The sequence below is a fragment of the Cebus imitator genome, unplaced genomic scaffold, assembly GCF_001604975.1.
Source record: "Cebus imitator isolate Cc_AM_T3 unplaced genomic scaffold, Cebus_imitator-1.0 Scaffold66, whole genome shotgun sequence".
NCBI lineage: Eukaryota > Metazoa > Chordata > Mammalia > Primates > Cebidae > Cebus > Cebus imitator.
Window position 1 is genome coordinate 7,316,554 of NW_016107381.1, and position 13,786 is coordinate 7,330,339.

A 13,786-nucleotide genomic window follows, 5' to 3' on the forward strand; every position below is an offset into this window, starting at 1 on the left:
TTCTGTTACTAAGCATTCTAGGTTCTTGTGCCCCTGACAATGGAGCAGCCCCCTTGATTTGCTGCACCCAGGAGAGCCATTTTTGTCAATCCCCCTTCCTCCCTTTCACTGTTGAAATATTCCTTGCTTTTGGGCTGTAAAGCTGTCAACCCTTAAACTCCCGCTCTCCACCAAAGTGATGGGTACCAACCACCTCCATATTTTTTTCTTGACAAGAACTATCTAGTGATCTGGATCCTTGATTCTGGTTAGTGACTACAGTTAGTGGATACAAGAATGTCTGGCGCTTCAGAGCACTGAAATACACTTGGAAAGAGGCAACACCCTTTGGTTTTTCCCTGAGGAATGGCTTATGTATAATTGCCTTTTGCACCTTTGCAGAACTCCTGCTCTATATGGCAGGCTGATTTTTTTCTTGTACATCGTGCACTACAGATACTTTTTGTAGTATTATGAGAGGGTGATGGCAACTAAGCTCTCATGTTTCTGATGCAATTAGGAATGGAACTAGAAGACAGTCTATAGAGAGGGAGTAGAGATAAATCTTTTTTCTCCTGCTGTAGTTTGTATGTTTGTATGATTTAGGCTGAAATACAGAAGAAAGAGAGCAACAGAAAGAAAAAGAGAGAGAGAAGTTTCTAGTCCATAATCTTATCCTCTTCAACCTGCAACTGCAAACACTTCCATGTACTATTTTATCCTTCCATTATTCCAGTTGGCATTGTCAATGTTTTCCAGCCAAAGACAGCAATGGCCATCTCTGGAGTTAAACAAGTTGAATTCACTGCTTATTGCAACAGAGAGAACACGCCTTGGAAACCAAGGGTTGTCTGAAGACAAAGGTGTTAGGATGGCCTAGGATTTGGGTTGTATTCGCTGATTTGGGGGAAGTTTCAAGGAAGTGAAAAATTGCTGTAGACTACATGCTGTCAGGAACTGAGGGTATTCTATGATTACATATCTTTGTAAACCTTATCTAGAAGGATGAAAGAATGAAGTAAGGCTAAAGTTGTAATTGGTAAATAGGAGACCAAACAATTGATCATTCATAGCATCAGGAGAGAAAGAAGGTTGTGTTTTTGTGGTTTGTACAGCAGCCTTGCTTCTGTCTGTGTTTGAACATGATTATAAAGTAGTCTTGATCTTTCCCCACCCTCGTTTCATTATAGTCATAGAATCGCTTTGTCTGATGTTGATGTTCTGTGATATTGTTGATGTTCAACAGGAGAATATCAAAGCCCAGTCCAAAGAATCCAGCCCAGCCAGATTCTTACAGCACCAATGCCTCACTGATGGTGCTAGGCCATGTCCTAGCTGTTGGGCCCTGTTTTTATTAAGAGTTAATTGCTCAACATGATCAAAACATAAAATAAAATAAAGTAAAATAATCGGAAAACCTGTCTTGCTGACAGAGAAGAGTGCAGGTTTGGAGTCAGTCTTGGTTTTCTGTTTTCCTTCAGCTATTCAGCAGCTGGATATGACCTTGATAGTTTGTTTTTCTCTGCGCCTCATTTTCTCCTTATTTAAGGTGAGAATAATAATATAGTGAAGATTAACCGATACAATGCATAACAGATACTGTGAAACTGTTATGGGTAATACTTCAATAAAATTATTATTTTATTATTATACCAGCATGTTCTTCCCCACACTTAAAAGTTATGAGTAGTGGGACTGATGCATAGAATTTTCATTTAGTTACACAGAATATGTATGAGAAAAAAATTCAAATTCTGTGACTTCTTCTCTTTCCTGTTTCACAGTGGCGTGGCCTTTAAAAGGGGCCAACCTATCATCAGACATAGAAATGGAAAGGAGTTGTATACTTACAAAACAATTAGAATCTAATTGAAAATTATGTAGAGTTAGTAAAAATGAGTTAAAGGGACCTTTTGTGATTTAATCTGAGTAATAAATTCCATTGACAGGTATTCAGTCTCTTCATCATAGGTAAATAATATTTGTTTCGAAGGAGGATTGGGGAGTGCTTTCTGAAGGTTCCCTCACAAACATGGCACAACTTTATTCCAGTCACAACCTGCAACCTGCTAGCTTGTTAGATGAGTGTGCTTAAATGCGTGCCAAATTATAGAGTGGGTTGCTTTGGCAGCCTTTTGTTCTTAATCTTGTTTTTGCTTCTCTGTGGACAATAGGCCTCCCCAAGTCTTTTACTTAATCCTATTGCATGCTTAGCCAATGACTGCCCAGAGTCCTGCTACTCAAAGTGTGGTCCCTGGACCAGCACTGGCTCAGTGAAATACTTGTTACTGATCTATGATGAGATAAACGTAAAAATGGAGATTAAATACCTAGAAACTGATGAAAGGAGATCACTACAGCATCTAAGCATATAGTTAGTGGGCTTGTATTTTATGTCTTATTTATTTATTATTTTTTAAAATTTTAGATTCAGGGGTACAAGTGCAGGTCGTTACGTGGATATATTGCATTGTGCTGAGATTTGGGCTTCAGTTGAACGCATTACCCAAATAGTGAACATGGTGCCTGACAGGTCGTTTTTAAATTCTTGCCCTACTCCCTCTTCCCTTTTGAATTCCCCAGTGTCTATTGTTCCTATCTGTATGACCATGTGTACCGAACGATTAGCTCCCACTTACAAGTGAGAACATGTTGCATTTGGTTTTCTGTGTTTGTGGTAATTCGCTTAGGATAATAGTCTCCAGCTGCATTTATGTTGCTGCAAACAATGTTGTTTCATTCTTTTTAATGGCTACATAGTATTCTGTGATGTATATGTGCCACATTTTCTTTATCCATTCCATCATTGCTGAGCACCTAGGTTGATTCCATGTCTTTGCTATTGTAAATAACACTGCAGTAAACATGTGAGTGCAGGCATCTTTTTGGCCAGTGGTCCTCAACCTTTTTGGCACCAGGGTCTGGTTTCACAAAAGACAATTTTTCCATGGACTGTGATGTGGGGGGATGGTTTCAGGATGATTCAAGCATATTACATTTATTATGCACTTTATTCCTATTATTATATTTTAATATATAATGAAATAATTAAACAGCACACCATAATGTGGAATCAGTGGGGGCCCAGAGCTTGTTTTCTTGCATCTAGATGGTCCCATCTGGGGTTGATGTGAGACAGTGATCATCAATCAATCTAATCATCAAGCATTAGATTCTTATAAAGAGTGTGCAACCTAGATCCCTCCCATGTGCAGTTCACAGTAGGGTTAGAACTCCTAGGAGAATCTAATGCCACCACTTATCTGATAGGAGGAGAAGCTGAGGCAGTAATGCAAGTGATGGGAGCAGCTGTAAATACAGATGGAGCTTCGCTTGCCTACCTACCAGCCACTCATCTTCTGTTGTGTGACCTGATTCCTAACAGGCTGCAGACCCGGTATCGGTCCACGGCCGTGGAGATTGGGTCCCCTGTTTTTGGTAGAATGATTTATTTTCCTTTGGGTATAGACCCAGTAATGGGATTGCTTCTTTGGATAGTAATCCTATTTTTAGTTCTTTGAGAAATCTCAAAACTGCCTTCCACAGAAGCTGAACTAATTTACAGTTCCACTAAAAATGTACGGTCATTCTTTTTTTCCTGCAACCTTGCCAAAATCTATTTTTTTAGTAATTTATTTTCATCATATTTTATAAAAGTGTCAATTTGCAATAGATCAGAAACTAAAATGTTCATCCCCGCAGATAGTTTGAGAAGAACTGTGTAAGACCAATGGAAAGCCTAAAAAAAATTAGAGGAGTAGAGTCGTGCACACAGGGCTTTGAGAATGAGGTGGAGGAGAAACGCCAGGGGCAGGTGGTAGACTGGGAAGGGCCTATACGCGTGATACAAAGAGCATATAAGAAATTTCACTCTAAATGGGGGAAATCTGTCTTAAAGGAGCACTGGATGACAAATCTAGGACATCTGATTTATTTTAATCCAGTCCTATACGATCAAGGATTACATAACTCTATTCAGCTGCCTATTTCAGAGTCCACTCTTAGAAAATGTGTCTAAAAGTATCTAACCTACATTCTTCCTATTCCAGTTTTCAGACCTTTCCTATTATCTTTCACAAACCAAACCAGAGTTGGGTCTTCGATAATCTTTTTTGGTTCATGGATATGATCTAAAAGTGAGGGTCTGTGCCCTGGCTAAACTATGTGTTAGACTAAATATGTCCATGGCAAAGACATGTAATCACCTAAGGGAGCTTTGATGCATTTTTCAGTCGAAATGCATGTGATAGAAATTGCTTGAGGAAATAAAAGAAATCACATATATCAGAAAAGATGTTTGCATAAAATCAGTAAAGAATCACATGTAATATCAGAAAAGAGGCTGTTTGGTTTGGTAGATTGCTTATATTTTTTGTTTACTAATTTCATCTGCAGAATCACACAAAGTTGACTATTGAAATGAATGTAAACCTGGCTGGTAAATTCATGACAAAGACGCTTAGATTTCTTGTCTCTGCTCAGTATTTAACCACAGAGCTCCTTGTAGAATCGATTAACTGTAAGAGGAAAAGTCTGTGCATTCTGATGCATTCATGACACTGGGACTTCCTTAGAAGGGACTAGAGATTGATTTTAGAGGTGATAAGAATACCTTGATTTTTGATTTTGGCAACTTTTGGCTTTATGCATGTATACACATATATACGTATAAATTTGGAAAATATTTAAGTAAATAGAAACAATCACATTTTTCCTTCATAAAAAACTACTGTTTCCATGTAAGAACATTTCTGTTCAGTCCCTTCCCTAGTTATATAAGAATATAATTAGAATTGTGTGTAAATATATACAGAGTTTATTCTCATTATTTATTATAGTTATTTTCTAAAAAGTCTGTGAACACTGAATTAGGGAATACTGAACCTTTGCTCCTGGAGGAAATAGAGAGTAAGGTTCCTGGGAGCCTAATTTTGTTTTATGTCTGTTTCTGTTTAAGGATGTCTTATTTAGTGTAATGTTGTTGATTCATTAACATTGTACTTACTGCCAACAGCACCATAATTCATGCCTGAATGAAACTTAGCTAACACATGCATTTTCTCTAAAAGACACATCACAGCCTTCTTGCTCTTACAAATGCTAGACAACACTTCAGCATGATGTTTGGGGGCCATTTTAAACAGTGAAATCACCAACAAGCTTAAAAAAATTTAAAGAAAGTGTTGCTTATAGTATGAGAGCTAAAGCAATAAGGGAGAACATTGCTCTGTTTGACCTCAGCAGGAAATGTGGAGAGGGCCATTCAAGTTCTTTACTGCTCTGTACATGTCCTCAAATGACAGAGATAGTAGCCCCTTCGAATATTTAAGATTTGAGAGTTATAAGTAAGTTTCAGTGAGGAAGCAAATTCTCAAATATAAAATCTACAGATTATGAGGATCAATTGTATATAAATAGATTTTCATGGTGCTTTATCTTTTAACTTTATGTTATACCTATAAACTTTCACTGTTAATAGCTTATTGCAATGTTTTTGTAATAATTGATGATATCATTTGCTAAATATTCTATTATTCTATAAAAAGATGGTTATACAAAAGTGTGGAATAGTGGGTAAACCATTTTATTAGATATAACTTTGAATTTTGGGAATTCTTAAACCCTTCTTCCCTAAGAAGGAAATTCCAGAGATGGAAGCTAAAATCAATCTATGACAAACAATTGAACTATTTTAACCATCCAGGATTGTCCAGGGTTATGAATTTTGGAATGCCCTGTTTTCCACATAGAGGATGCTGGTTTCCCATTTGTCTCCCTTTACTTGTTGATGTCATTGTTTTTAATTAATCAAGTTAAGTACTGTACCCAATTGAGTGATGTGTGTATTGCTGTTACAATTTCTTACAGTGTTCACTACTGAGAGAGAGCGCTAACTGATTTCATCTCCCCAGGTGTCGGATTAAATGATGGGCAGTGGCATTCTGTCTCTTTATCTGCTAAAAAGAATCACTTGAGTGTGGCGGTGGATGGCCATATGGCTTCTGCTACTCCTCTGCTGGGGCCTGAGCAGATTTATTCAGGTGGTACCTATTATTTTGGAGGTAAGAATAGGCATCAGACTCTATGAGCAACTGAACCATATTTGCATTAGTTCCCCTGTGTCCTGAGGAAGTCATCATGTTTTAACCAATATGAATAATAAGGAATAATTGTTCACTGTCTTTGACCGTGGAAATTTTGGGTGGATCCAGTCACAAAATTCTGACCTGAAGTACATTTCTGCAAGGTGGACTTACTTATGTTTACAATTTCTATAATGAGATTGATTTTAAGTAGGCCACCCCCTTCAGTTCTTACCTTCAAACCTTGTTGTATTTTCCTAATGTTAAATGATCCTTATATGTCTTCTTCTGATTTTGTGGGCTGATTTAATTGCAGTATTTTCTTGATTATGCCTCTTAGCTCCTTCAGAGCATCCCTATTGCTTCCTTACTGTCCAGTGCAGAAGGACAATATTATGCCAATGGTCAAATAATTTAACTTAATCAGCCACAGCAACCTCTTCTCCTTGCTAAGCAATACTGCACTGATACATTTGATGAAATCAGGGCATCAGCCTTTGACACCAACTCATCTCCCTTAGAGAACAAAAGCAAATGAAGCGCCCACCTGCCCCGTGGATGCTTGTTTAAACTAAAAGCTTGGAAAAGAAAACCCAAAAAATGGAAATGAATTTTTATCACTGGCAAATTAAAACAAATGTTCTTCTCCATTAGAAATGCAGTGTTTTAAAACTGCCAGCAGTAAGACTCACTTCTAATCATGTTGAGGCATTTCTTACATTTGCATTGTTTTGTCGTTGTTATGCTGCATTTTAATAATTGTTTCTATCTGGAGTCATTTTTTGAATTTGATAAAGGTAGCCCAGTCTTTATTATTCACTAATAAAATACAAATTCTTTTCTAAGTATTGACAGTGAGCACACAAATGAATCAATTTGTAGAACCCTAAGAGCAAAGAAACAAACAAACAAATAAACAAAAAACTGCTACATAATCCATTACTTTAAAAGGCTGCTTAGGGCCAACAATATGAAAATATATAATTGCTTCCTTTACTGAGATGTTTAAACCAGGCTGCTTATAAAACCCTTTGGAATATATGATTGATTTTATGGCAATCCATAGTAACACATTCTTTTAATAAATAGTAAGATATATGGAACAACTTAACCAAGAGCTCTCACTTCAAAGGAAGAGATTTAGAAGCACTAACAGAGATAAGGAAAAAAATAGGCCTATTATTAAATGATGCAAAATAAAAGGCTGGATAAAATTGTTTGTAAATCATGAAAATAGAATCATCATTCTTCACATATTTTATGTCCTTCATGTTCAGGTTTAACAATGCCTAGCTAGTTTGTATAAATTCATACTCTAGTGATTGCTTTTATTCATACTGTAATGTTATTTTAAGTAAAATATATCACATATGTACTCAGTAATTTTGCTTGTTTTTATTATGATACATATACATCATTTTTTAATATTTTTGAATAGTTTTAGATTTACAGAAAAGTTGCAAAGACATAGAGAGTTCCTGCACACCCTACATCCAGTTTCCTCTATTGTTCACACCTTACATTATATATATATTTTAAAGACTGCTAACAATTTTTCTTAAGTACACACCTACACCTGTGTCCCTCTGCTAAAGACAGATTATCAATGCATGTCTGTCCCTTGAATCATATCTTTTGATTTCCCATGGAAACCCTCTCCTGAATTTGGGGTTTATTCTTCTTTCATATTTATTTTAATTTTACATCTGTTAAGGTGTTTCTAAATAATATATTGTGAGAGCTTCCACAATAAAATTCCAACTTTAGGTTTTTCTTAAAAAATTATGAATCTCAAATTTACTTAGGTATGTCTGTTTATTCAATAATTTTTTTAATTGATGTTCTTCTGTATCAGAATGTGCTTGACCTTGGCATGAGATTGTGTTGATCATTAAATACAAGCTCTGCAAAATCCAGGCCACCCTCAGATTTTCAGGGCTGCAAGCAAGAGGCCGAATGACAGCAAAAGGCCTGCTGCCCAAGTCTGCCCTGCACTGCCCAGCCTTGTGTTTCCAGAACCAGGTTAAGGAGATCCATCTTCCAGGAAGCCCACTTATGGATTTTGGGCTGGGAATTGTGGATCCTGGGAGTGGAGTAGAGGGAAAAGGTTCTAACTGGACACATCATCTTTTCCTTTGAGGCCTCCTGGTACCATGGGCTAGAGCATGGCTGGAGGAAGACTGAAGTAGGCTCCCTAAAATGCAGGACTGGCACAGGGACCTGAGTGGTACAGGCAATGCCGTGATCAACTCTTGCCAATTTTAGCTGAAAATCCTTCATCCTGGGAACAAACCTCCTCTCCCCAGTCCTGGGCAAACTGTGACAGTCGTTGACCCTGGAAAGTTCTATGTAGATGAGACTCCTCTCTATCACTAGCATCTGTGTTGTCTAGTGGAAAGTGTTTTTTAGATAATTCTTCAGCCAGTTTATGTTCAAGTAAGAAGTTATTCCACATCTCATCAGTTCTCCTTCTTTCTAAATTTAACCGTAAGTTTCCAGTTATAATAGCTCCACTCTTTACCAGTCTTGACAGTAGCTGTCATACTGGGAGAGTAGGCGGTCCTGAACTAGCAGCCCTCTATATGTGCCATGCCAGACTTCTAGTATCTGTCCATCACTTATTACTCTTTACTTTTTTTTCCCCACCCTCAAACAAGTGCATTTCACAAAGTCAGACTGCATTGTGGTGGTACATTCTGCTCAGCTTTTATCATTCATAAATTACATGTTTTATATTTAGATTCTCTAGATTAAGGATGGCTGAGTGTCTGATGTCTGTAAATTCCCTTATGGAATCTTTTGCAATGCCTAACATGCCATGCAGCACAAGCTGGGGATGCTGTGTGCAAAATTCTCACATTTCCCTCCCTTGTGTAAAGCAAACATTCTCCATCAAATGAACTGACTACAGCACTGTGAAGTCTAACCTGACATCTCACTTCTGCTGCAGTGACATATAGAGATAATTTATCTGTTATCCTCAGAGGTGCTTAACATGCTGACTGCCTCCAGTAATGGATCCATCCATTAATTCAGCATTAAGTATTCTTCAGAAATCTTCCTATTTTAGGACTTTCATCTCATATTGGGCTCAGTGCTGAACTTCTCTCTGGTACTGCATTATGTTAACTTGTTGCTGCCTCTTATCATAGACTAATGACGCTAACCTGGGTTGAACCCCTCTTTGTTCCTAGAATCTCTTGCTTATTGAACATTGTAGCTAGGAATGTGAAGTGCCTCATGATAGCATGGCATGCTTTCTGTAAAATTCCATGATCTTTCCTTGCAACTCTGGGTTTGCTTAGTTTTGTTCCCTACAGGCATATTGCACAATTTATTTTATTCTGAATTAGTTTGAGATGTGTCAGGAAACACCACCTGGAGAAAAGAAGATTAGCAGAGTTATTTATATTCCTGGCGTATTGTAGTTGCTTCAAAATATTATTGAACTATTATCCTTTCAGTTTTTACCCTAACATTCTTAATTGGCTAATAAGTCATCCAGAATACGTACTGAGATTATGGTAACCATATCTTACACTACAGAAGAAATTTAAGCACTGGAAGTGCGTGTAGTACCATACAATAAATTAATGCTCAAAAAGCTTTGATGAATTTTTCCTGATATAGTAAATTTGAAACTTCAAAGTCTCCATTAGGTTAAAATAAAATCTTTCAATGTGTCTGATAATAGTTTTAAATTTGAATGCTGTCCTTTACTTGCTATGTGAATGTATTTTGTGAGGAAAGCAAAGCATTAAGGAAAAATATTATCAGTCCAACAATTTAATTATAATGGAAATTCGCAGATAGAAAAGTAGTGTCAATTGTACAGGAATTAAGAAGTTGCTGACTCACTTCTTATTCTTTGAAATTGTGATAGTAGTTGATGACTATCATGGCAAACAAATAAAGATTAATGAAAAATAATATAATAACCACCTTTCTACTCTCTATGTCAGTGGGTTCAATGGTTTTGAATTTCAGATCCCACAATAAGTGAGAACATGTGATGTTTGTCTTTCTGTGCCTGGCTTATTTCACTTAACATAATGATCTCCAGTTCCTTCTGTGTTGTTGCAAGAGGCTGGGAAGGGTAGTGGGAGTTGGGGAGGAGTGGGAGATTGTTAATGGGTACAAAATATAGTTAGAAAGGATGCATAGGACCTACTGTTTGATAGCACAACAGGATAACTATAGTCAGTTATCACTTAATTGTACACTTTAAAATAACTAAAATAGTTTAATTGGCTTGTTTGTAAAACAAAGGATAAATGCTTGAGAGGATGAATACCCCATTCTCCGTGATGTGATTATTTCACATTGCATGCCTGTTTCAAACTATCTCATGTACCGCATATATACACCTACCATGTACCTATACAAATTGACAATTGTAATATATTCATATTCCATATTTATTATTTATAAACTTATAAACTTATTCTATAAACTTATTTATTCCACTTGGATAAAGAAACATTTAGAATGTCTTTAAACCACAGACAATAATGATGAATTTTACATTTATTATTTAAATAATTATAAACAAGAGTTATATAAACATTAGTACAAAAATCAGTATAAATAAAACATTCTTTTGTGAGGCAGAGAATAAATAAAATCAAACTGGGAAATGTTTTTGATATTAAGCCATCAAGACTTACTAAAATCTGTGTATTTATCCTCTCAAGCATTTATCCTTTGTGTATAGGAAAATACAATAATTAATTTGATAAACAGTTGGTAATGTTATTCCAAGACAAGATAACCCATTTTTCAAATAGTTAGCTTTATAAATACAAAGACATTTCACCATTATTAAAGTATCTTTTCTTATACATAGTACATGTTTTCATCTTTTATGTTCTCTTAATTTTGCAGTTCAAAATACTATGTTCCCATCTGTAAGTTATATGTAGTTTAATATTGCTGGCTGGCATGTTTAGGATTCTGGAGCTAATGTGTATATTTTTCAAATCTAGATCAAATTAATATCCTTGCACATTATTATAATACCAGTGACTACCTGGGAATGCTATGTAATTAAAAAATTCTTTGTATGAATTTCAATTTGTAATTTAGATCAAACTAATAATGACTACAGTCATTATTCCCTGCTTGAATACAGAAAATAATCATATGCCTATTTATTTTATTTTTTAAAATGAAGTTGTCTATGATACTGAATTCTGATTCATTATGATGCATACTGGTTTAATTTTGTTTTTATCAGGTTGTCCTGACGAAAGCTTTGGATCCAAATGTAGAAGTCCACTTGGTGGATTTCAGGGATGTATGAGGCTCATTTCTATCAGTGGCAAAGTGGTAGATCTGATTTCAGTTCAGCAGGGGTCCCTTGGGAACTTCAGTGACCTTCAGATAGACTCATGTGGCATCTCAGACAGGTAAGGACAACCTCACTTCATTTCAACCTACTTTCAAACTTTGGCATCAGATGAAAATTTATGTGTAAGATGAACAGTTATTCTCTCCTCTTCCTCATTCTTGTCTGTTCCACAGAAAATGGGTTGTATTTCATTAGAGATAAGAAAAAATGCACGCTTTGTTTAAATGTCACATTTTAAATGACAAAATTTGGAAGACTTGGCCATGTTATGGATGGCCACGTATGCACAAATGCTGCCAGGTCATGAAAGATAATGTTGATGCTGGTGTAATTTTAGATGGGTATAGATGTATCAAAAATATGTCGCTAATCTCAATATATTAAGGCACCTGAATAGTAAAATTGATCATCAAATACCAATAAATTTCAGACTGTGTGGTTAGTTATTAAACTGACATTTGATACCCTGACAGTGGAATATTTTCCAAGGCAGGGGAAGTCAAGTGGTTACAATTTTCCTAATGTGCCTTTTTGAAAACTCATTACCATCTTCTCTGCAGGGAACATAAAAATGAACTTCTGCTCTAGAGAAGGTTGGGGGTGTGGTATTGATCAAGATACGAGGATGATCAAAGAGTTTCAGTAAGAGCATCAGTACAGGACATGACAAGGCAGGACTTGAGAGTTAATTGTGGAGGACAAATAACCCTAAAAATAATATATATGTATTTTTGAGACAAGGTCTGACTCTGTTGCCGAGGCTGGAGTACACTAGTGTGATCTTAGCCCACTGCAGCTTCTGCCCCCTTAGCTCAAGCCATCCTCCTATCTCAGCCTCCCAAGTTGCTGGGACTACAGACATGCAACACCACGCCTGGCTAATTTTTATTTATTTTTTCTGTAGAGACTGTGTTTTGCCATGTGACCCAGGATGGTCTTGAACACATGAGCTCAAGCTATCTGCCCACTTCAGCCTCCCAAAGTGTTGGAATTACAGGCATGAGCCACTACACCCAGCCAAAAATAATAATTAATAGTTAATAATAATTGAAACCTGTGGTTAGGCATGAGCAACTATAGCTAAGTCATCTTGTCAGTCATGCTTTAATATCAAGGCTGTTAATTTTAATTATTGAGTTTAATGGAATGTCATAACCATTACAGATTAAACAATTTTTTAAACAGTGTGACAAAATTAGCTTCAACCCTGTAGTTATGTTCAATATGTATTTTGAATAAATACATAAATTGTGAGCATCCAAAGTAACTTTTTACTTTCATGAAACATTTCGTCAACAAAAAGACTCTTCTGTTTGTATACAACAGACCACTCAGTAGTATTTGTTAATCCTATTTTGAACACTAATACTTCATTATGTCCAGAAAACAGTAATAATAATCATATTTAGCAATAAGAGTAGAAGGACATACTTTCCTCCCCATAAATGTTTGTTTATTTAAAACAATTTGCAGAGAAAACAATTATTTTCTTTTTCTTTTTTTTGAGTCGATGTTTTGCTCTGTCACTTAGGCTGGAGTGTAGTGGTGCGATCTCAGCTCACCACAACCTCTGTCTCCCGGGTTCAAGCGATTCTCCTGCCTCAGTCTCCCGAGTAGCTGGGATTACTACTAGATGGCATGTGCCATCCCGCCCGGCTAATTTTGTATTTTAGTAGAGATGGGATTTCTCCATGTTGGTCAGGCTGGTCTCGAACTCCTGACCTCAGGTGATCCACCCACCTTGGCCTCCCAAAGTGCTGGGATTACAGGTGTGAGCCACCACGCCTGTTGAAAAAAATTATTTCTATAATGAAAGATGATATGAAAGAGAGAATTTAGACTATTAAACCTCAACTGGGTTGATTTGAGGATTGAATGACTTCTGGGTCCAATTTTTTGAACTTGTTCATAGTTACAACCTTAACAGCTCTGGAACCTAAAACCTGATTTGGGGGAGGGCACACGGTGAGGCTTCCTGGGCCTGGCTTCTCAATATGAGGATTGCCCACAGAGGCAGGGACTCCCCAACTCTGGATGGGGAGCAGCCATCAAGGAAACTGGCAGGGAGAGTGTCAGTCATACACACTGAGTGATAGTGCATGTTGACTATTTCAGATTGCAGAGCATTCATTGTGTATAAGTATATCCACCCTTTGTCCTATGTAAACATGTTCTGGAACTACCATTTTATATAAGGACTCCCAGTTGCCTACAATCTGAAGGTAGATACTTTCTGTAAAATAGAGGACCATCAGCACAATTGGAGAACGTATCACTTTAGTACCATACCATAAAAATGCTTTTTTCAGAAACAGCAAATTATGGATAGATCTTGACTACACATGTTTCTTTTTAAAAGATGCTTTAGGCTAAC

The 13,786-nt window shown here is 36.6% G+C and overlaps 1 protein-coding gene across 2 annotated transcripts in view; it reads left to right on the forward strand.

Annotated features, from left to right (window-relative positions):
• Positions 1 to 13,786, forward strand: part of CNTNAP4 (contactin associated protein family member 4) — a 288,841-nt gene that overhangs the window by 178,761 nt on the left and 96,294 nt on the right. For both annotated transcript variants that reach the window (XM_017530599.2, XM_017530600.2), the window contains 2 exons: positions 5,892 to 6,041; positions 11,299 to 11,470. In XM_017530599.2, the coding sequence (XP_017386088.1) occupies positions 5,892 to 6,041; positions 11,299 to 11,470 (322 nt within the window). The remainder of the gene's footprint in view (positions 1 to 5,891; positions 6,042 to 11,298; positions 11,471 to 13,786) is intronic.